The following is a 21,170-nucleotide window of genomic DNA, read 5'->3' on the forward strand; positions in this document are numbered from 1 at the left end:
CGCAGTAATTGGAGCATCATTTTCCTCCACATGGCACATCAAATCAGCCATAAAAAGAAGAGATAAATTCAGCAGTTGAGTTAAGGCTTTGAAGCTGAATACTGGGTGACAACCAGAAATCAGTCACCACGTTGCGTAGTTCTGCATTTTAGCACCACATAATTGCAAAAACAAAAAATGAATACAATACCCTGAGACATCGGCAGCACAGTTAATTACACCAAAAAAAGGATTTTAATTAAACTTAATTGAAAAGAAATGGTATCTGATTGATACGCTCTCTGGTTTTGTTTACCAAATTTGCTGTAGGTCATGGAGCATTGCTCAATTTTGCAAGCCAATTTGCATGAAAAAGATGATTCACCCATGGTATTGCTCTCTACAAAGTGCCAGCAGCTGAAATTAAGTAAATATGATTTAGTTTGGGACTTTTTGACAGTTAAGTTAAAATGATAGAAATGTTTGTTAATCGCTGTGGAGAAATATTGTAGTATCATTTTATTTTAAAAAGTTGCAGCAGTGAGTCTTCACCTGCATGTGTGTTGGTGTGTTTCACTGTCAAATATATGGGTACTGTTCCCTGTGCATGTCCTAAGGCACAGAGGATGAGAAAACATGCACCTATATATACATGCTTTTTGCTGCACGTATGGAATGCGTGGAAGATTGTTATGTCACTGCCCTATAGACGCCTGGCTGGGTCACACAGGTTCTTGCAAAACATGTTTCCATGTTGTTGTCGGTCCTTGAAAGACTATGTCAAGCGGGCAATGAACCTTTTTCCCATTCACATAATCATTGGCATACGTGCAGGGGCCCTACATACCATCCCTGCACACTCCTTCTTGTGAGACACACCTCCTCTATCCTGACCCGAAGTTCAACAACTTCTCACAAACATCAGAAAAAAAGTTGTGCCACTAACCTCATTTCTCAAATGCTGCATATATATGCAGCGTTTTGTTATATATATATAAATAAAGGTCCTGTTTAACTGGGGTTAGTTTGTGAAAAAGTAGTCTGCTGGAATACTAAGAGAGGAAGATCTGTAAAAGTTGAACTGTTTATCCAATAAGGATCAAGCTCAAGTTCTGATATTAGCCTGGTAAACACATCTTTCTTCTTAGAAAACAATTATAATGGATACATATTGCAACTGTGGATTTCAGTTCTGCATTCACAATGACATTTTGGGCTACTTTTATTGTATTTTTTGCAACTACATTTCCAATTTTGCTCTAATAATAACCCATTTTGATCTTGTTGAATGCTGTTTCCTTGCACTAACTAAGAGTTGTTTTACTGCCATGTAAAGTAGCTGTCTGTTTCCACTTTCACTTCAGCTCTCCTGCCTCCTGGTTTGTGCGTCTGTCCCGGACGAGGGGGCGGTGGGGTGGCGTCACGTCATATCAGCCGCCGCACTCTGATTGGCTGCCGATTCTCACCCGACACAGCTGTGATTGTTTTCTGCAGAGGAAGCTCTTGTCCCTGGTATGAGCTCTGTGCTGTGGAATGGAGCAGCACTGTGTGTTTTTTTCTCTCTGTGTGCGTCTGCTAAAGATGATGTGAACAAACAACGTGATTGCAGTCCTTGTTGTAAAGAGCAGGAAAACAAGGAGGGGGTCCCGGCTTAATCATTTCCGCGGCGCGAATGAACACGAGAGCTGGTTTCTGTTTGGAGCAGACACTGAAGACGTCTGGAGATCAAGGTATGGAGCGATCATCGCAGCCTTTTCTCGCTGTAGTCTAACTTAGTTTTAGCAGAATCCGGAAAACATAACTGTTCATCTCTCATTCAGCAACGTATCTTTACACTTGTGAGCTACATGTGTCTCTTTGTTACAAATATGTATCTAAAGTCATGACAGTGGTATTTCCTTCTCCCTCAGCCCTAAAGTGCCAAATGCCCAGACTAGAGGACCACTGCTGGAGCTGCTCCTGTGCATCAAGGGTAGAAACTAAGCACTCATCATCTGGAGCAAACTGGTTAGCATCCAAAGCTGAAGAAATGATGTCCATCATCACCTCGGTGCTCAGCAATGCCTACGGCTCGCTGCACGACGTCCGGACGGCCAACCTGATCCGCCGGGGTCTCGTCCTCTTCACGGTGGGAGTGTTCCTCGCCCTGGTGCTCAACTTGCTGCAGATACAAAGAAATGTCACCCTGTTTCCCGAGGAGGTGATGACAACTTTGTTTTCGTCTGCCTGGTGGATCCCGCCTTGCTGCGGCACAGGAGCCGGTGAGTAGACAGCAGTGGTGGCTGGGATAAATAAAGTTTATTAGTGTGTTATAAATAGTTTTGGAGAGCAGTTTGACCAAGGTTATCAGTAGTTTGTTGCTAAGTTTGGGACAAAGGAATGTGGGAAGGGGAGGGGTTAAAGTGCACCAGCTTTTTCCTTATAAAGAGACATTTATAATGACAAATAAAGCCATTAAAATCAAATTTACCAATCATTTATAGTCGGTAAAAGTTTGATAATCACCTCTGAGTGGTTTATTGCATCACACGCCATAAGAGGCAATAGAAAAGTGCCATTTTAAACTATATAAGGCAGGAAAACGATACCTCTCTATAACTGCCACTGAACCCAGCTGCTGTATGATCATGTGGTAATGAATCATCATTCGGCTTTGTTTTTGTTGGCTATTATATAAACCTTCCTCTCTTGTGCTGCACTAGACTTGATGGTTTTGTCTGGCAGTCAGTTATGAAAAAAAAAACTGACTTTGCACAGATGGTAGCGATTCTCGTGCTCTGATTGGTCGCAACAGCCGGACACGAGGTGAGCTGCGCGCTCATTGGCCGGTGTCATAACGGGTGAGCTGAGTGGGAGGTACTTTCAAGGCCAGGAACCAGGAAGTTGGGAGGGAAAAAAACAAGCGCGTATATAGTCTGCTCCACCCACCATGTGCTGCAGGGCAGAAAACAAATGGAAGTGGTGGTTTAGTTTCATGTTTTTACTGTCTGTTGCTTTATTAATGTTTCACAGTGCCATGTAGGGACTTGTTTAAGGTATTCATTACTGAGGTCACAGTTAACTTACTGTAACTTTTGGTGTGTATTTATCCTCTATAATCCCAATTATGTCTGCTTTTTTGATTTAACTTTTAACTGTTCAGTTTATAAAATGTAAGAAAATACACAAAACTATCCTTCACTAGTTTCCTTGTCTACGGTGAAATGAAACAGAGAAAAGAAGCAAGTGCTCACATTTCAAAAGCTGGGACCAGCAAGTGTTTGGTATATCTTCCTTGATACAAGATTGATTATGACAGTATAACTAGATTCAGGATTAGTGTATTATATAACGTGTCTGTAAGGACTACAACAAATTTTTGTTATTGAATAATCACACAAAAATTGGACAGGTGGTTATTTTCGCATATAAATATTTGGTCTGGGGAATTCCAAGGGAAAAATGTTCAAGTTGGCTTCTTCTATTAGACCAACAGTTCAAAACCCAAATATATTCCCTTTACTGACACTTAAGACAAAGAGAAGCCTGAAATTCTTTTTGCTGGAAAAGTTTGAATAAGTTTCAGATAATTTTTCTGTCAAATCAACTAATCGATTCATTGAATAATGAATCGATTTCAGCTCTAATTAATATAACTTTTTCAGAGATATATAAGTTTCTGTGGTATTTTCTATAGTGTCCTCTTTTTAGTTGTTTTTTACTTTATTGACAACATGTAGAAGAAAATGTAGGTCAAGAGTTTGACTTTACATAGAAATTAGGAATTACACCAAAAGTCAAACAAAAAGAAGTTTAAAAATTGAAATAAAATAATGTTTAGGGCTTTCAAGTGTTTTTACCGTAGGTGTATAAATCATTCACTAATTATGGAAACGCATGTTCAGCAAATAATCCCACACAGCAGCTCTATGACAGGATTTGCCCTCTGGCTTTTCACAGAATTTCTGCTTATCTTGTGTAATTTGGGTCTGTTTGTTCCCTTTTGCAGCTGTTGTCGGCCTGCTGTACCCCTGCCTCGACAGCCATCTGGGAGAGCCGCACAAGTTCAAGAGGGAGTGGGCCAGCGTCATGAGGTGCATCGCAGTGTTCGTCGGTATCAACCATGCCAGTGTTGTATCCTTTCACAAAGAACTCATGTTGTAGACTCATAGATTTTACTGTTGTCCGTCATTAAGTGTGTCACGGCCGAAGAATGAGGGGGAAAAGTCGTCCTTCCATTGCTGGTTTGGACAGGATCTAAAGCAGGAGATTTGTCCTTCTTTACCCCTTACCCTTAAGAAGTGATGGAACTTGGTGCTAGCAGGTCATCCAAATATTTGAGTAAGAACTAATCCCATGCTAGCGTCACACTGTTTGACTTTGTCCTTAACTGGCCCGTAACACAGAAACTAGACTTCGACAACAATGTGCAGCTCTCCCTAACGCTGGCAGCCTTGTCCTTGGGCCTGTGGTGGACCTTCGACCGGTCCAGGAGCGGCTTTGGTCTGGGCATCACCACCGCCTTCCTAGCTACTGTGATCACGCAGCTGCTGGTCTACAACGGAGTCTACCAGTAAGTCAGCAATTCCAAAGTTTCACTTTTGAGGAAACAAAACTGATGCTGTGAGTGCTTTGTCATCACTAATTTTTGGTTTCATATTACACCCAAGAAATACTCTGCTGCTCGGTTTAAGTGTTCTTTATACAGCTATGAGAGTAAGTCACACCCTGGTGTGAAGGAAGCACTGGATGTACTCCCACCTGTCTGATTCCAAAAAAAGATGTGGCAGATAACACAAAAAAGTATTGAGTTATATTTGTGGTATTCCCCTTATCTCTGGGAACCCAATTAACAGCCCATCCTACCTACTTCAGCGGCATATCATCAAAACCACGCAGCTGAGAAAAGGGACTTTTGCCCACGATAGGAGGTTCAAAAGGCAGCCGCAGCTCACGCTGACTTCACAAGGTAGAAACGCAGGGGGAGGAGTGAGAGTTGATAATTATAATTTCCAATATGACAGGTCTTGTATGTTTTTCCCACTCAGAGATCTGTCAGAGATCTTTCTGGCTTTGTCTTTAAGACGCGTTTTCGGCTTGTCAGAATTGATGCGTCTTATTCTAGAGTTATGCCTGAGGGGAAAGGCGAGACATAATTTGCTTATTACAGGATAACTTGTTTAGCTCTGGAGGGAATTCTGTTTTATTGTTTGACCTCGCCGCCCGGGAGGTCAGAGGTCAGACCTTAGAACAGTGTCACTACACCTGATGTGCATCATTAAAGATGATATTTCATGAGATGTTTTTTGTTGTTGTTCTCTCCCTCTTTCAGGTACACATCTCCAGACTTCTTGTATGTACGCTCCTGGCTCCCATGCATATTCTTCTCAGGCGGTGTTACTGTGGGGAACATTGGACGCCAACTTGCCATGGTAAAGTTTGGAACCATTCATAACATATATAATCTTGTAACTAAAGGGTCAAACTCCAGCTGTAGCCTAAAATCAGTCTCATGTCACTTACTGTAAAACACTGGTCAAGTGTGCGTTTAGTGAGCAAGTTACAGAAATGACTAGACGCTGTTTCTTTATCCAACAGCTCTTGTAGCATCCATTATGTATTTGATATTTCACTGCATGTATTAGCTGGAAGTTGTGTACAGGTTGGCAGCTTTCAGGCATACTGCCCTTTAAAACAGCTACCAAACCAGTTTCAGTCCTGCTGCTCTTGGTCTATTGTTTTGCAGTAACACAATAGTTCCTGATCTTGATCTGTAGGCCTTTTCCAATTTGCTAAGAATAAAGCCGAGGCGTAAACACCTGTGACTCCTCGGATGATTTGGAAGTTTGTGTCATCTTCACACAAAATCTCCCTCCACATTTATCCGTATCAGCCTTCAAAAATGTGCACGTTGAACCCCTCTGCGCTCCGCCTGAGCAGCTAAACAGAAAATGATGACTTCAAAAGACTCCCCTGCACCGCACGTGCTTTATTTGCAATTATTTAGCTGAACCAGAACAGCAGATAACATTGTCAAATGAGCTTAAAGTTGCGCAAATAGCACTGGACGCCCCCCTTTTACTTCATAATTATCCCATCAAGTCAGCTTTGATGTCTTCATTAAGCCTCTGCCCAGAAGCCTCACCTCATTCTGTCTGTAAAGTAAGAGTCCCGTCACTCCCTCAGTTTGACTCAGTGAAAGCGTGAAAGCAGATTAAGAGCTGTTGTTTTTCACAGTCGTGGCGAGACACAGAGCCAGTCAGGACTCGGCCGACCAGAGGGTCATTTGCTACTTGTTGTTTTTGTTTGTGATGAGGCCTGAAGAATGTTGGCACAAGTCCGCACTCGTGGTTTTGTTCTGTGTTTTTCTCCCTTTCGCTCCAGTGGGTCAGTTATGAGGATCAGGATCAGGAGGAACATGAGACTTTTGTTTTTTCCCCCTTTCAAAATGTTTTTTTGCGTGGCTTGTTCTTCTTTTATTTTGGGTTTAAGCCAGTTACAGTGAAACAATCAGTTTGGCAGCATTAACCACACAGACTTTAGATCTGAATGGCACCATTTTATTATTTTATTATTTTACCAAGTTACAGTCAGATGTGTAGTTTTAGAATCTAAGTTGAAATATGAGCTGAGTACACAAACTGTTGAAACCTTTATCTCTGAATATATTTTAAATGTTTTGCGATGGATAAAATGAGTAAGGGGAAGTTTTGTGCGAGCAAACTGTACTTTGTACCTTTCTTTGTGTAAAATGTTCCGCTGACATTTGGAAAAAGCCAAATCATCAAAACAAGAAGGAACTGAGAGAAAATAACTCAATCCATATTTCATATAGACTGAAATCCATATTTGTTTGAAGGCTGCTCACTGCAAATAAAAATCAGGAACTTGTCCACAGAGTTCGGTTTCAGCTGCAGTTTTATTTTGAGTTTACAGGAAACTGAACTGTTCATGCGTGATTCCAGTCTTGAAAAGAAATCACCTGAGGCTGTTAAAAGTTGTCCTATAATAGTAGTTAGCAGTTTAGATGTTTCTCTATACATTAAGTTGACCTTAGCTGCCACCTGGACACAACACAGACGCTTGGTCCCATTTCTACTGTATCCACATGTAACCATCGTATTGTACCTACAGATATCCTGACTGGATTTTCTGATTGCTGCATTAATCAAGTGATTGATTAGTTATTAACAACGGGCTTCTTCTTCTTCTTCTTCTCCGGCTTCCCTTCAGGGTGGTGTTGAGAAACCCCACATGGACTGAACGGCGGTAAAGGCGGAAAAAAACCCCGGCGAAGGACACCCAATGCAAAAAAAAAAAAAAAAACGGACTAGTTATGTGAAGAACGGGGAGGAGAATAGGAGAGAAAAGACTCATTGTTTTTGACTTCATCCGTTGTTCTCATAACAAAGTGCGGGTCAGAAAAAAGCCCCTCATCTAACGTGCCATGTCCTCTGCACCTCCTTGTGGCCAAACAACCTCTCCCTCCCACCTCTGTTGTTCCCCTTTAGCATTAAGGCTTCCTTGCCTTTTTTTTTTTAAATGTTTTTGTTCTTTTTTTTTTTTTTTTGAAGTGAACTGTTGACTGGTTTTATTTTCACGCTGGAAGTGTGTATCTTCCTGCAGTTAATGGAGTGGAAGCGTGTGCGTGTGTGCTTTCGCGTGGATGTATCTTGGTCTTAGCAGAGAAGACATGCAGAGGGTGCTATAATGTTTCAGTTTTTTTTTTTGTTATTAGCCTGAATTTAATATGATCATAAAAGGGAAATGTTGTATGAGTGGGCAAAAAAAAAAAAGAACTGTCTTCACTCTCACATAGAAATGTATTAAGTGGCCGCAGTGGCATCGCTACAGCACAGGGGAGATGTATGTTCCCACTCAAACCAAATTAAGTATTTATTTTGTGGATTTTCAATGACACCCCCACCCCCCCCCCCCCCCCCGAAACCAAATGTACTGTATATCTGATAATGAATGATGATTCCCATTTTTTGAAAGAAATAGTTTGATATTTTTGGAAGCAATACTTTGATGTTTTGGGAAACTCGCTTCTTGAGTTAGACGAGAGGATTATCGATCTTCTCGTCCAAGTGGAACTATTTCTTTCAAGTGACCATGAAACGCATTTTAGAGGATGGTAGTCGGAGTGAAGAGAGACATGATAAATGTATGGAAGTGCCAATTAGTTTACTACGAGTCCGTACCGGCTAATGTTCACTTGTATTTGAGGACTTCAAGAGAAGATATACAACAACTGTTGAGATATTTGGAGCAGAAATGCGAACAGTTTTCATTCCTCAATAGAAGTCTACCTGTGAACGGTGTCATATTCAAAGCCGCCGGTCAGCACAAGATCACATTTTATTTTTTTAGAAAACGGCTCTGAGACCTTTCAGTGTGTTGTTGATGCTTCTGAGAAGTTTCAGGTAGACAGATGATGGTTTTTGTAAGAAAGCAGGGAGAAGTTTGGCATCAAAGCGTTGATGTGGACTGAAACAAATGCCAACCATGTGCTTTTTTTTTTTTTTTTTTTTTTTTTTTATACTAGCAGAGCGAGGAAAGACTGTGTTCTGAAAGAATTTACCAGGAGTATACTACAACTATTTTTGCCAGCATCTGTGGTTACTGTAAAAACCAGTTTAAGGTACTTTCCAGTGCATTTTTAACTTTGTGTCCACATGTTTTAAATGTCTGTGATTCCCATTGAGACAAACATATATGACTACATTTCCTGACTTGGAATTACATCTTCAAACTAGTGATGATAGTTTGGGAACATACACCAGTTGAATGAGAGGGGAGGACATTATTACTTAAGATTTGCAATCTGTGATTGCCTGTGTATTATAGAATGTAGTGCTTTTGTCACTATAACAGTTTAGTTTTATCATTTGTACAAACATAATGACATTACTGCTTGTATGTATAATGGCTTGCCTATGTAATCAGACAGGTATATTACCATACTAGACCTACAGTATGTTAGTTAGTGTTTGGGGGTCTAGAGGATTAAGTGCAATCAGAGTATATACATGAGCCGATTATTCTTTATTATTTATTATTTCTGACAAAGGCTAAAAAAAAGTATAACTTGTTGTAAGTATATGCAGTGTGGATACTTCAAAAAAAGAGCAATAACATCTTTGTTTTTTGTGAACAAGAGTTTTGTCAGAGATTACATGCCTTTTAGAGTCAATACCAATGACTCTCATCAGAGAGACAACGTTAAAAAAAAAGATATTGTGTCAAACTGTTGTAAAAAATCTCATTTAGTAGCATTATCGAAGGAAACCTGATTTATTTTTTTAAAGACTTTTAACGGCAGATCACTTCAGGTCCATCTGCTTACATTCAGGTGTACTAAACTGAAGAGGAAGCTTTATTTTTTTGAGGTGGTGAAGCACCTTTTGTTTCGATGTTTTAGAGTTTCTGTGTGTGTCTGATATTTCATCTGTGTATCATTTTTGCTACCTTGGATTTAAGTGAAAAATAAAAACACCTGATCAGGACGTCCGTGTATAATCATTACTCACACAAATGGGATTGTTCAGGGATTTTGAAACTAGTTTATTATCATAGATAAATATTTGAATTATGTGTATGGTTCTGACATATTGACGCTGTCCTCATAACCAGGAAGAAGATACAGGAAGTCATGATTCTGTAGCTTCACTCCCAGTCGTATAAACCTGATACCAACATGTATAATTCAACTGGGCTTCAGCCTTTGATTCTGCATTTGATTACTAGCCTAATTACACGTCTCAGCAGCTTCAGTAAAACAATAGTCCTCTGATTTTTTTTTGTGTGTGTGTGTGTGTGTGTGTGTGTGTCAAATGCAGCAGCAGCTCAATTGGACCGGAGCTTTCTGGGGTGCTGATGATGGCATTTGTTGTGTCTGCTGTCACGGCCAAGCTGAATAGATGAGGACACTCTTTTGTCCGGGGTCTCTGTCAGTCTCCAGAGCCATTATCATGTCCTCAGCTGCATCTTCCTTCTCTCTCTCTCTCTTTCTCTCTCTCTCTCTCTCCTTCCTCTGTAAGACCCCCTCCCCGCCCCCACCCCCCACTGAAGAACCCCTGAAACTACCCTGTGTACCCTCTGTGTGTCACTGCGATCAGGAGGAACTGCCCCCTCCCCAGCCCCCCTCCCTCCCTCCCCTGTCTACCCCCTCTCTGAACACGCCTTTCTGGAGGGCAGACTTCTATTTATACCTAGCGGGGGACTGACAGTTAACCTTTTGCACTGGGGGAAATTTCTGGGAGTGGGGCCAATATCTGTGGGCTATTCTGAATCAGACCCTCGTTCTGGGAGGCTCTTTATACTTCTATGTATCTGTTGTGTTTCATCCATCCATCCATCCATCTATCCATCTATCCATCTATCTATCTATCTCTGCCTCCATCTCTCTGACAGGGCAACGTTCCAACGCCACACGCCACTTCTCTCTCTCTCTCTCTCTCCTCTTTCAGTCTCCTCCTCTTCTCAGGCTGAATAATTGGCCAAGCTTCAACCTCCTTTCATTTCCAGCCACAGCAAACTGAAAGACTCCATTAGAGCACCTCCTTATTGCCAAAAGAGCCCCCTCTCTCTCTCTCTCTCTCTCTCTCTCTCCTCGTCTCGCTCTGTCTGTCCTCTCTTCAAGGCGAGCAGACAGGCCTGGGCCCCGGCTGATCTATTGATTTGCGCCATCTATAGGTTTGCCTGGTAGGCAGTTCAATTTCACGTCCTTGCAGCACCTTTGTGTCATTGATTGTGCCTTTAAAATTCCTGTTATTCTGCCTCTAGTTTAATGCTTTGGGTCGACTCCCGGTAAACATAAGGATGTGATGCGAACATTTCACAACTCTGCACTCTTTTTTTTTAAAATTCAATTTACTTCACTTTATACTCCACTTTAATATCTTAATATCATGATTCTCTTGAAATTGCGCCTGTTCAGTGGAATGTGATGACGGTATATAAAATATCAAAGATCAAAGTTCAAAGTTTATTTATCTGAGGAGGGAAATACATGTCCCAGATAAATAGAGAAATGAAACAGAACATTACCCTAACCAGTATGCATAAATGTATGAGTGGAACCAGTGCTAGTTTTCTGATTATCCACATCAAAGTGATATAGATAGAGAATAAAGGAGTTTAATGGAATTAATATTTATGTATAGATTGGTATGTATGCAAAATGTATAGAATGAAGCATCATGCGAAAAAGAATATAAATATAAAACGAGCGATATAGATGTGTGTGAGATAAATGTTTTCTATATAAATGTGTAATATATAGCCTATAATAAATGAGATAACAGAATACAACAGGATACAGTAGCATTGTATAAGAAGGACGGGACATAATATACTACAATAAGATTATATTACTGTGCAGCAGGATATTGAAGGGCTTCTGTAACACGGGGCTTTCATCGCTTTATTAGCTCTGTTGAACTAAACAAGTCTCTTGGATGAGAGCATCTCATCTTCAGCTGCCCTTGCTTCGCTCCTCCAGATATTCTCACTGCTTGGCTTTGAGAATTTAACATGAAGTCACAATATTTCAAAGTCTAACTTAAGCTTTTTTGTAACAGAATCAAGACGGTTATTGATTTGCACAAGGGAGAGGTGTGATGCTCACACTCGTATTAAAATAATAAATGCTACACTGAATTACTTCTTCAGACTTCTGTGGAGTAATTGCTCTGCAGCTTAGGGCACGGTTCTTAGTGGCAGAGAGTTGCAGTACATTTACTCAACTACTGTGCTGAAGTACAATTTGAATATACTTTACTTACGTATTTGCATTTCTCTCTATACTTCTACTTCACTCTGAAATGTTGTTCTCTTTACAGCACTACCTTTGTTTAGCAGCTGGAGTTGCTCTTTACTTTTCAGATTACTCATTTAAAAAAAAAACCAAAAAAACATGTGATGAGCTTATAAAACACAACGCTTTGTAAGCGATTGAACCAGTGACTCTTGACCTTTTTTGGCAGTAAAATCTGCCCTCCTCACATCTCCTCTTTTTTTTTTTTTTTACTTCAACTTGAATAAGATTTGTCTTTTTTCTCACAATAGAGTATTTTACATTGTAGTTGTGGTGCTTTTTACTGAGGTAAAAATTCTGAACACTTCTTCCATCATTGGCAGCTCCTGACCCTGTCCTGGCTGGACGCAGACGCCCCCCCCCCCCCCCCCCCCCCCCGTCTCCCTCTGAACACAACTCTCTGTAGTAAACTTCCTGTCACAAATATCTGTCTCTCGGGCGCTGTTACGTAGACATCTTGACAAGTGTTTGCTTTGATTCTTTGACTGCTTGGCCCTTCTGGACTGGATTGAGTTGAATCTAAACAACTGGTTTTTCCCGTTGGAAAAGTAAAATAGATGCATAAAGGTGAAAGAGAGACGTGTAGAAGAGCAGGTGAATGAGGAGATGTTAACCGTGCAGTCTGCTATCAGATTACAATGCTGTCTGCTTAGTGGTGATGGCTTTTGTTGCCACCAGATGACAGTATTTATCCTCTGAGCTTGTCTGGACGCTATTACGTGACATCTGTGGACCCCTAGTGGAGGGACAAGGAACAGCAACGTCCAGCAGCGCCTGATCCTGCAATGCATATTGAACCTATTCATCCAACTACTTTTTTTTTTTTTTAATTTTGATAACCCAAGTCCCCTGAGCCTTTAGACAACACACATATAGATATAATGTATTTAACTGATCTGAGATAACAAGCTCTTTACGTTTAAAAATGGATGTTCAAGTATGCAAATGTTGCACACAAAAGAGGAAGAAAACTAGAAAATCATATATCAGTAAATGTTTTTTAGAAGTGCAGATTATTTTATTCTATTTTTTTTTCCTAAAGCCTCTTAAAAACTACTGATGAACATGAAAATTCAGATTCAGGCAGATAATTTATTAAACAGTGGCAGGAATATTATTCTTGGAATATTTATCTCAGACTGCAGTGAGCGGGCAGAGTCACATGCATGATAGAAAAGGTCAATGAAATGGATTGAGTGTGGAGAAAATCGTTGCACACTCTTATTTCTCTGCCAAAAGGTCTTCAGTGGCATTAATGTCCTGCTCTCTGTGATATATAATGAAAGATTTTGTGTGTGTGTGTGTGTGTGTGTGTGTGTGTGTGCATGGGTGTGCAAGTCTGTGTGTGAGTCGTTTAGGTCTACTGAGTCTTCATTACACCAGAGCTGGGTCCACTCCTGTCCTCTGCCCTCGCTCGTTGCCTCTCCCTGTGCTGGCCAGGAATAATGAATTACCAGTGGATGCCATGGGGGGCTGACTGAGTGGCTCAGAAGTGGACTCCATTTTAGTTCAAATTACCTCTCAGATCCCATTCAAATGGCAGTCTCAGGCTGCTCCTTGACTCCTCTACGTATTCCTATCTGAGGGTGAAATGATCCACTCACACCCTTTCTTCATTTACTCATTTAAGCACCTGTGAGTCCAGCAATTTTTTTTTTTTTTTTTGGTGGTCAATCCTCCTAGTGCTCTAGATTAACATCACAGGAGAGTCAAAGGAACAGAAACAAAACATCTACATAAAAAAAAAAAACACACACAAAAGAGACGGCCCCATCTTTAACAGTGTAAACAACAGCGCATGTCTCAGTGGGATTTATCAGTTCAGTCAGCATGCTCAGCCTTGTGTGCCATTCCTGTCGATTCCTCTTCTTCCTCTGCAGGACAATAATAAAATGACAGCATAAACCTCAGGTGATGGCACATTATGCATGCCATCCAAACAAATCCTTCCCAGTGTAAATTAAACACATCCAGTGCATCTTACAGCCCAGATCAGACTCTGTAAATCGACCAGGGTAATAATAACAACAACTGAATAAAAGGTAATGGAATAAATCAGGGTGAGCATTTCCATTGCATCAACATCTAATCCTGAGAGGGAGACAACAAAAAGTCTGCAGCTTGTGGCAACTCAAAAAACAGGGAGTAGTCTCAAAATCTACACCACAGGTCAATATTCATCCTCACCCCTTGGTGTTTTTAAAAAAAATGTTTTTATCAGTTTTGAATATGAGGGGACTCTTTCAGTCTGGATTCAGCTAATTTACTCACTGATTTTAAGAGAAGTTCTACCTGTAGGCCTGCGTGTGGGCTTTAGTTGTGTAAATTAAACACGTATTTAACAAAATATCAAATATGAAAAACAATGATTCAGTCAATTTGCTTATGAATACTAAAATGGAAAAAGCTCTGACGCCTGTTGTACAAAGCTGAAATCACACAGCTCCACGGCCAATTGTTTATGGACACACACGTCCAAGGGATATGTCACCTACTCTAACAATGTCAGAGAGTGGAGAATAATCCAAATCATGCTTGCAGTCCTACTTAGGATGCACTAAAGGTCGATGTTTGTCATGTTTTAATTAGTCTTCATTAGTAGGCGTAAGAGACATTTCTGGGAAGCAACAGGCATGCAGCCTATTCACCGCGCTGCTGAGAGATGCACAAAGTTGGCAGCCTAAAACCATCTGGGAAAGTTATTGCGCCTAAAATGGCCTTTGACAGCCCGCCCCCCTGATAAGTGACAAATTCACAACATATTCGCGGCTGGGGGGTAAAAACAACTCAGGTGCACAGGAAGAGGGGAGGTGAAAGGGACTGCGTCGCACATGGCCATTTCAGAGGGGGTGGGGTGGGGTGGTTGCAGCACTATTTTGGCGAGTTAAACGGCGCAGGGCGCGATGCCACACAGGGAGAGGGGTCGAATAACCGCTTATGACTGACCTCTTTCCACTATAATTAAAGTTGCAAGCTGGACCCAGAGACATAACAGAAATTGTTTCTCGCATTTAGAATGAATTCCGATCTGAAATAATCTGGAGGAAAAAAAAGGCTGAGGGCGATGCTGTTTTAGGTTTTTAATTATTTTTTTTTAACCACTTTCATTAAATGTGTAACTTTTAAAACCATCTGCTTGTGGTTAGATTCCATCTGGCTTGTTGATTTGATGTTTTGATCACATAAAAATCCACTGACATAGGCCACAGGTTGTGGGGTTGGATCTGCTTCAAGAGTATCTTAAATTGAAGATGAATAAAATTTGGAAAATGTTTTTACTGAAGCATCAACTAATGGAGTTTAACATGCACTTCAGATGAGATGTAGTGATTGCAAACAGAGCTTCTTCCGCCTTTTGATTTTTCATGGGAACATCTTTAAAATAATTACAACTCAAATCATAATTCTGTTCCACTTCATTATGACGACCTGACCAGATACTGAACTGCACTGCCAGCACAATGAAACCTGCTCCCACAGAGCAAACGCTGAAGCTCGCTCCGCAGCAGCAAGTGCCTCCCACCTGTCTCCCTTCCACTTGTTCCTCCCTCCTCAGAAAACGCCAGACAGGTGCACGAGGGGCATGTGGACGATCCAAAACCCGTGAAGCATCTTGGGTGACACCACACAGGAGCATCGAGGGCCCAAAAAACTTTAGGGGGCCTCCGAGCTGAGCTGAGTGAATTGTGTGTTTTTGTGTGTATGAGTGTATGTGTGTGGGTGGGGGGTGGGGTGGGGTGGGGTGGCACCAGGTAGACTGTGGAGTCTTTTACCTTATGCTGTTTTTTTCTGAGTCTGTTTAGCGACACATTTCCATTCATAAATGCACCCCATCTCGATCTCCTCACTCCCCCCCCTTCCCCTCCCCCTCCATGTTGCATGGTAGCCTATTTGTTCTGTATGACTGAGAATGTAAACCCATTAACCTTACGGAAATAGCCACCACGTGCAGTTCATTCTTTGCTGTCACAAGTAAGACGTCCCGACATGTGAACAGTCTCACAGGCCAGCTGGGAAACGCTGCTCCTGACACCAGTTGAGTATCACGGAGACAACGGATACACAATTTTCCCTACTTTTAACAGTGTCTGTGAACGAAACCTCGAGGCTTCATTAAAGAGAGAGAGAAAAAAAAACTTTCACACTTTTAATTAGACATGGGAGTAAGAATGCAACACCCCATAAACACGATGGATTCACCATATGTCATCTTGTGTGCGCGCTCTTTATTCTTCTAACCCTTCATGTCCACTGTCGCTGGGCCTTAGAGTCACACTCTGAATCACAAGCCTGGTTTCTCCTCTACCTTTCATTTTTTAAATTTCAAAATGAAACAAATAGGCTAAGGTTTTAAAAGAACTGCCTAACACAACTGTAGGATACGACTTCCGTTTTATTGTTGGAGTTATATTCTCTATCTTAACTCTCTAGTTTCTTTCAGGGTAGTGTATGTAGCCTATAGCTATTGTTGCCTTTATTTTTAGTCAGTCATGCGATTTCAGCTTCCATTATATTGGCATTAAGAGATTGAGGACGTGAAAACTGACTCCTCATGATAAGGATTTCAACTCTAATCACTAACTTTGTTAAAAGTATATTTTCCATCCCGGGAGATTTCGGCAAAAGACCAGAAATCAGTGTTAATTTTTTAACTTGCCACAATGTACATTCTTCTTTTCAGCTGGTTCTACATGGGACTTGTTTATAAGCGTGTATCCAACTCAACAGCTGCAAAAAAAACTTTGTTCCGCTTAGTCTTGTGTCTCTTACAGACGATAGAGAAAACTTAAAAAAAAGAAAAAGAAAAAAAAGCCGTTTTGTAAAACAATGGAAATTAAAAGTGGAGTGCTGCTGCTTTACGCTTGTGAGAAAAATACTTCTTTGACATTTTACAGAAAATAAACACTCTTCAAAAACTTTTTTTTGTTTTTTTTTTATGGCTGGTTCAATTGAACATTTTCCTCATATTAGTGGAGCATTCAAGAGCTGGCTGATGGGAACTCAACTGCATTCAATTAGCCTTCATGTAATTTAACTGAGGCCTTAATTGCGCTCAGGGTGGTGCACTTGTTTGTGCTAAGCTCTGTTTGAGACTTCTTCTCCTTAAGAACAATCCCAATTCAAATGAGACTTATCTACGCCAGACCGATCAGACGGATTAAGAGTTATTAAAACCTATAAAGGGCTGAAACCAGAAGATTCTGCAGCCTGAAAGTCCGCTGCTACTGCAGAGGATTTCTCTGTAAACACATTCACACCGCGGAGAAATTATATAGACATCATCTACGTGATGAATAAATAGTGGAGTGAAGGATCAAACACCTGGATGGTGAATAGAAACAAAATAAATGAAGGAGACAAACAGACTTCGTGAAGCACTATCTCACTACATGTTTTTCTTCAAAATAAAAATCCAAACTGAAAGTTATGTATCATGTTATGAGACTTTTAGAAGATTAGGAGGGAGTTTGGGAGTTTAAAAAAATAATGTTATTTGTGTTTCCCTTTTTCACATAGGTTCCTTGTCTTCTGCCATATTTGAGCACTGGCAAGAAAATTCCTGTTTCTGGAAAATTCCTGGCAAACAATGAGGCGTTGGAAACAGGTGGAACTCCCCTCCTCAAATCCCAAAATTCATTTGAGATGAACTGCATTTCTGAACTGATTGACTTTTTTTTTTTTCGCAGTGCAGACTACATGCAATTAGGCCCGCTTCTAATCTTTGCTAATTCGGCTGCCATGCTCTTGGCTGACCCGGGATGAAAAACGGGAGGGCAGCGAGCTCCCAGGCCCACAAAAAGCACAACAAAAAAAATCATACAGGATCATCAAATAGGAGAGACGTGCTTTCAGGTTTTGAAAGGCACAGGAAGCTGGAGGATTTGGTCCGACCCCTGCATGGTGACAGAGCTGATATCTTAGAGACCCCCATTCATCTGGAGGGAGGGATGGTGACCGGGGAGGGAGGGAGAGGGGTGTGGGGGGGTGGAGAGAGTGGGGCTCAGGGTGCATCTGCAGAGGTCCCACCGCCCTCTGATCTGTGAGCTGGCACACATCACGGCGTCCATTCACAAATCCTCCTTCTGCGCGTCACCTTTTGTAGTACTCCATAGTACTGAGCGCTGGTGACGTGTGAGACAATCCTACCAAGCAAAATACAGAGGAAAAAATAGGTTATAGGAACTCAAGGACAGGGCACATGCGCACAATGCATACGATTTATTATAGTAGTAGGAGGAGTGTGTGTGTGTGTGTGTGTATATATATTTATATATATATATATATGTGTGTGTGTGTGGGTGTGTGTGTGTGTGCGTGTATGTGAGAAAGCGGAAGGGGAGGAGGAGGGGTGAACATGTGTGTGTGTGGGGGGGTGTTGAGCTATAAGTGAATATGAAATAGACCCGGTTGCTGGATTTATAGGCTGCATAGAAACAAAAATCAGACCCTCAAACTGTGCGCTACCAGCCTTGAATTAAAAAGAAGAAGAAACAGGGGATATTAACCCTTCCCTGCAAAGCAGAAGAGATGCTCCAGCGCTTTTTAAAGCAAACAAGAGAACAGAGAGAAGAAAACTGAAGCATTCGCTTGTTTGGTAAAACCTGACAGACATGACTGGTGCGATAATCAATATTTCCTGCTCCCCTGAACAAGAACAGAATATATTCGTGGCAAATAATAATTTTATTCAGCCTATGCTTTAACCATAAGGCGGCACTCTCAATGTAGCTACACTTTTAAAATACTAAAAAAATAATGCTTATTGATTAGGTGATCCTATGTTGGCGAAACTACAGATTGTAACAAGAATTTTCTAAAACTTCACATCATTGCTTATTGATTTGACGTGGGCCTGCTGGCGGCTGTTTGGAGGTTACATGACATGAGTCCTATAGAGCTAATTAAAGCAAAGAACACCTGAATATGAAAAGTGAGCGTTTGTGTTTTACTTGTGAAATGATGGCAGAGCAGGCTTCGGGTTCAGACACATCTGAGTCTGGTGAAATTGGTTAAAATAAAAAAAATAAAAAAATAAATGTAAAAAATGGCTTTTGCAGAAACAGTCTTCTCTGGACCTGGATCGTGTTTTTACCAGAATGTGAAAAGTGCACACGCACAGGGTTTAAAGTCATCCTCAACAAAAACTATAGGCCTACATACGCCCATGATACAAGCCTGCATGGCCTGCTGGATGAGCACATGCACGAGATGAACGTTGCTATTGCTCTTTTACTTGGATACTTATTGATAATGTTACAAGCGAGAAAAAAGGAAAAATCAAATTTTTTGATTTATATGCGAGTTTTCCCGCGTCAGGACAACGTAGGCCTATGTAGATTTAAAAAACAAAACAATGTAACTGCCATCAAAATAGCTTCATTTTAAAATTGCAATATTTTTCTGTATAAATTAATAATTAAAAAAACAATAAACACCCTAAAGACTAATTATGGAGGAGCTTTATTATCTATATCACCTAATATCCAATATAGAGCAAAACAACACACCAGTAGAGACTGTGGTAACAAAAACAATAACAAGGCTAAAAGCTTTCTGTGACTCTTATGTCTGACTTTAGATGAAAATAAAAAAAATTAAAAACATCAATACCGTCATATGCAAATCAACTGAAAGCTACAACAATATTTTAACCCTTAATCAACCAGGACAAACTGCCCTACAAGACATTTCCACTCACACCCAGAGAAGTAAAGCACAGTCTCGCTCATGTGTCAAAGCACAGAAATTCCCAGTAAGTAAAAGCAACGATGGTGAAGGTTGGGATGAGCTTTTCTACTAAAACAGGACACGGTACTTATTTTTGTCTTTTCAGCACCAAGGACCAAAACGAGCCGGTCCAAAGTGGAAAGACAATAGTGACTTGAAAACCCCACAATAGTGGGGATTATGGGCTTGTAAAGTATACACTGCAAAAAATACACATATGCTCTAGTTTTAAAGCTGAGAAGCTCGTTTTCATTGTAAAGACTGAGAGTGACATGACTTCTCCACTCTGCTGTTTCACTCATTGACAGATTTTTTTTTTTTTTTTTTTTTTAAATATAGTTCCTGTGCGTAACAAACCTAATTCTCGATCTGTTCCCTAAACACAAGTCTAATTTTTGTTCCAAAACGCCGCTTCAAAATGGAAACAACTGAGATCAGTGGCAGATGTGTCACTTTTTAAGAGAATCTAAGATTTTGGGGCTCAACAACAGACTGGATGGCGTGTTAATATGTGGATTTTTTTTTTTTTTTTTTTGCAGTGCACACATGCTCTTATTATAATTCAGAGGCTGAAACGGTGTCATTTCCTCCAGACAGCCCTGTTTTGCTGGGAGGTTAGAGGCCAAGCCCAGGCGGTAGCGGCCTGTCTGTGCCTCCATTGTCTGCTGCTTATTTAGCGCTCAACATTAATCTGCGCTTCCCCTCACAAGTGAGAAACAATCGCAGCATGAGAGTGGCCTGTCTAATTACATCTTTCACTCCCAACTTTCACTTCAGCAGCCGACCCCGAGAGTTTGGATGGGCCCTTTGTGATGGGGGGCGGCGGGAGGGGGGTACATGTGAGATAGGACCAAGTGGGTGTCGCTCAGGTAGATTTTGGATAAGACAGCGTTATCAGAGGGCAATATTTCACTTCTAATTGAGGAATAGTATCCACAGATCCGCCAGTAGCCAGTGATGCTGCACTTGAGCTGTCCAGACGCGTTTGAACACAAATCCAGATTAACTCCAAACAAATATTTTAGGTAATAATACTTCCACAATAATTGCTTTGCAATTTGCACAAAGCCCGTATTTAAGTGGTGAAAAGTCAAGGATGTGATTTTTTTTTCCCGCAGGACAAAACCTTGCTTAGACTTGAGCTTAAATTACAGACTTTATCCTGCCACGAATACAAATTAAAAACAATAGTTGTGGGCCACAAAACCAACCGCCACATTGTCCAAAAAAACCTCAACCTTTACAGCAAGTGTGCACAGTTCAAAGAAACCAAGGAGCTCTCCATATCATAACGGCTGATTGGCCAGTGATGCACAAATAATCACATTATAGCCTACAACAAAATAAGCTTCAAATAAGTATTAATTTAAGACATTTGGATCAAAGTTGCTCCCACTTCCTGGAACCTGGAGGAAAAGACAATGCATGCTTGTAATAATAAAAAAAAAAAAAAAAGAAGGCATCTGACTTTCTAACTGAATTGTTCAAAGGCTCCTCACTCAGTCTCGCTGCTCCTCTGCTCCTCCTCGATGCCCCCATGTGTGTGTGTGTGTGTGTGTGTGTGTGTATGTATGTGTGTGTGTGTGTGTCTTTTTACGCGCAGCCCCGGTTCCAACGCCAGCGGAGAAGCGGCTGAGCCATCCCTGCTGCCCGGTGGCGTCCT

General features: G+C 41.0%; 1 protein-coding gene and 1 long non-coding RNA gene across 4 annotated transcripts in view; one reads left to right on the top strand and one right to left on the bottom strand.

The window, feature by feature from the left end:
* The first annotated feature begins 728 nt into the window (after positions 1 to 728).
* On the top strand, positions 729 to 9,467 carry insig1 (insulin induced gene 1). Of its 2 annotated transcripts, none has more exons than XM_056364786.1 (6): positions 729 to 1,709; positions 1,869 to 2,240; positions 3,968 to 4,092; positions 4,365 to 4,531; positions 5,291 to 5,390; positions 7,192 to 9,467. In XM_056364786.1, exons 1-6 carry the CDS (start codon positions 1,652 to 1,654, stop codon positions 7,219 to 7,221), a joined length of 852 nt encoding a protein of 283 aa, XP_056220761.1. In that variant the 5' UTR covers positions 729 to 1,651; the 3' UTR covers positions 7,222 to 9,467. The 2 variants fall into 2 exon arrangements, with proteins under 2 accessions (XP_056220761.1, XP_056220762.1); XM_056364787.1 differs by having other exon boundaries at positions 735 to 1,709; positions 1,890 to 2,240.
* A 5,377-nt stretch (positions 9,468 to 14,844) lies between these two features.
* The window catches only part of LOC130161181 (uncharacterized), a 35,690-nt gene continuing 29,364 nt past the window's right edge, over positions 14,845 to 21,170 (bottom strand). For both annotated transcript variants that reach the window (XR_008826107.1, XR_008826105.1), the window contains 2 exons: positions 21,105 to 21,168; positions 14,845 to 17,922 (listed from right to left, as the gene is read on the bottom strand). This is a non-coding gene — a long non-coding RNA (uncharacterized LOC130161181). The remainder of the gene's footprint in view (positions 17,923 to 21,104; positions 21,169 to 21,170) is intronic.

This window comes from Seriola aureovittata, chromosome 20, assembly GCF_021018895.1.
Source record: "Seriola aureovittata isolate HTS-2021-v1 ecotype China chromosome 20, ASM2101889v1, whole genome shotgun sequence".
Classification (NCBI taxonomy): domain Eukaryota; kingdom Metazoa; phylum Chordata; class Actinopteri; order Carangiformes; family Carangidae; genus Seriola; species Seriola aureovittata.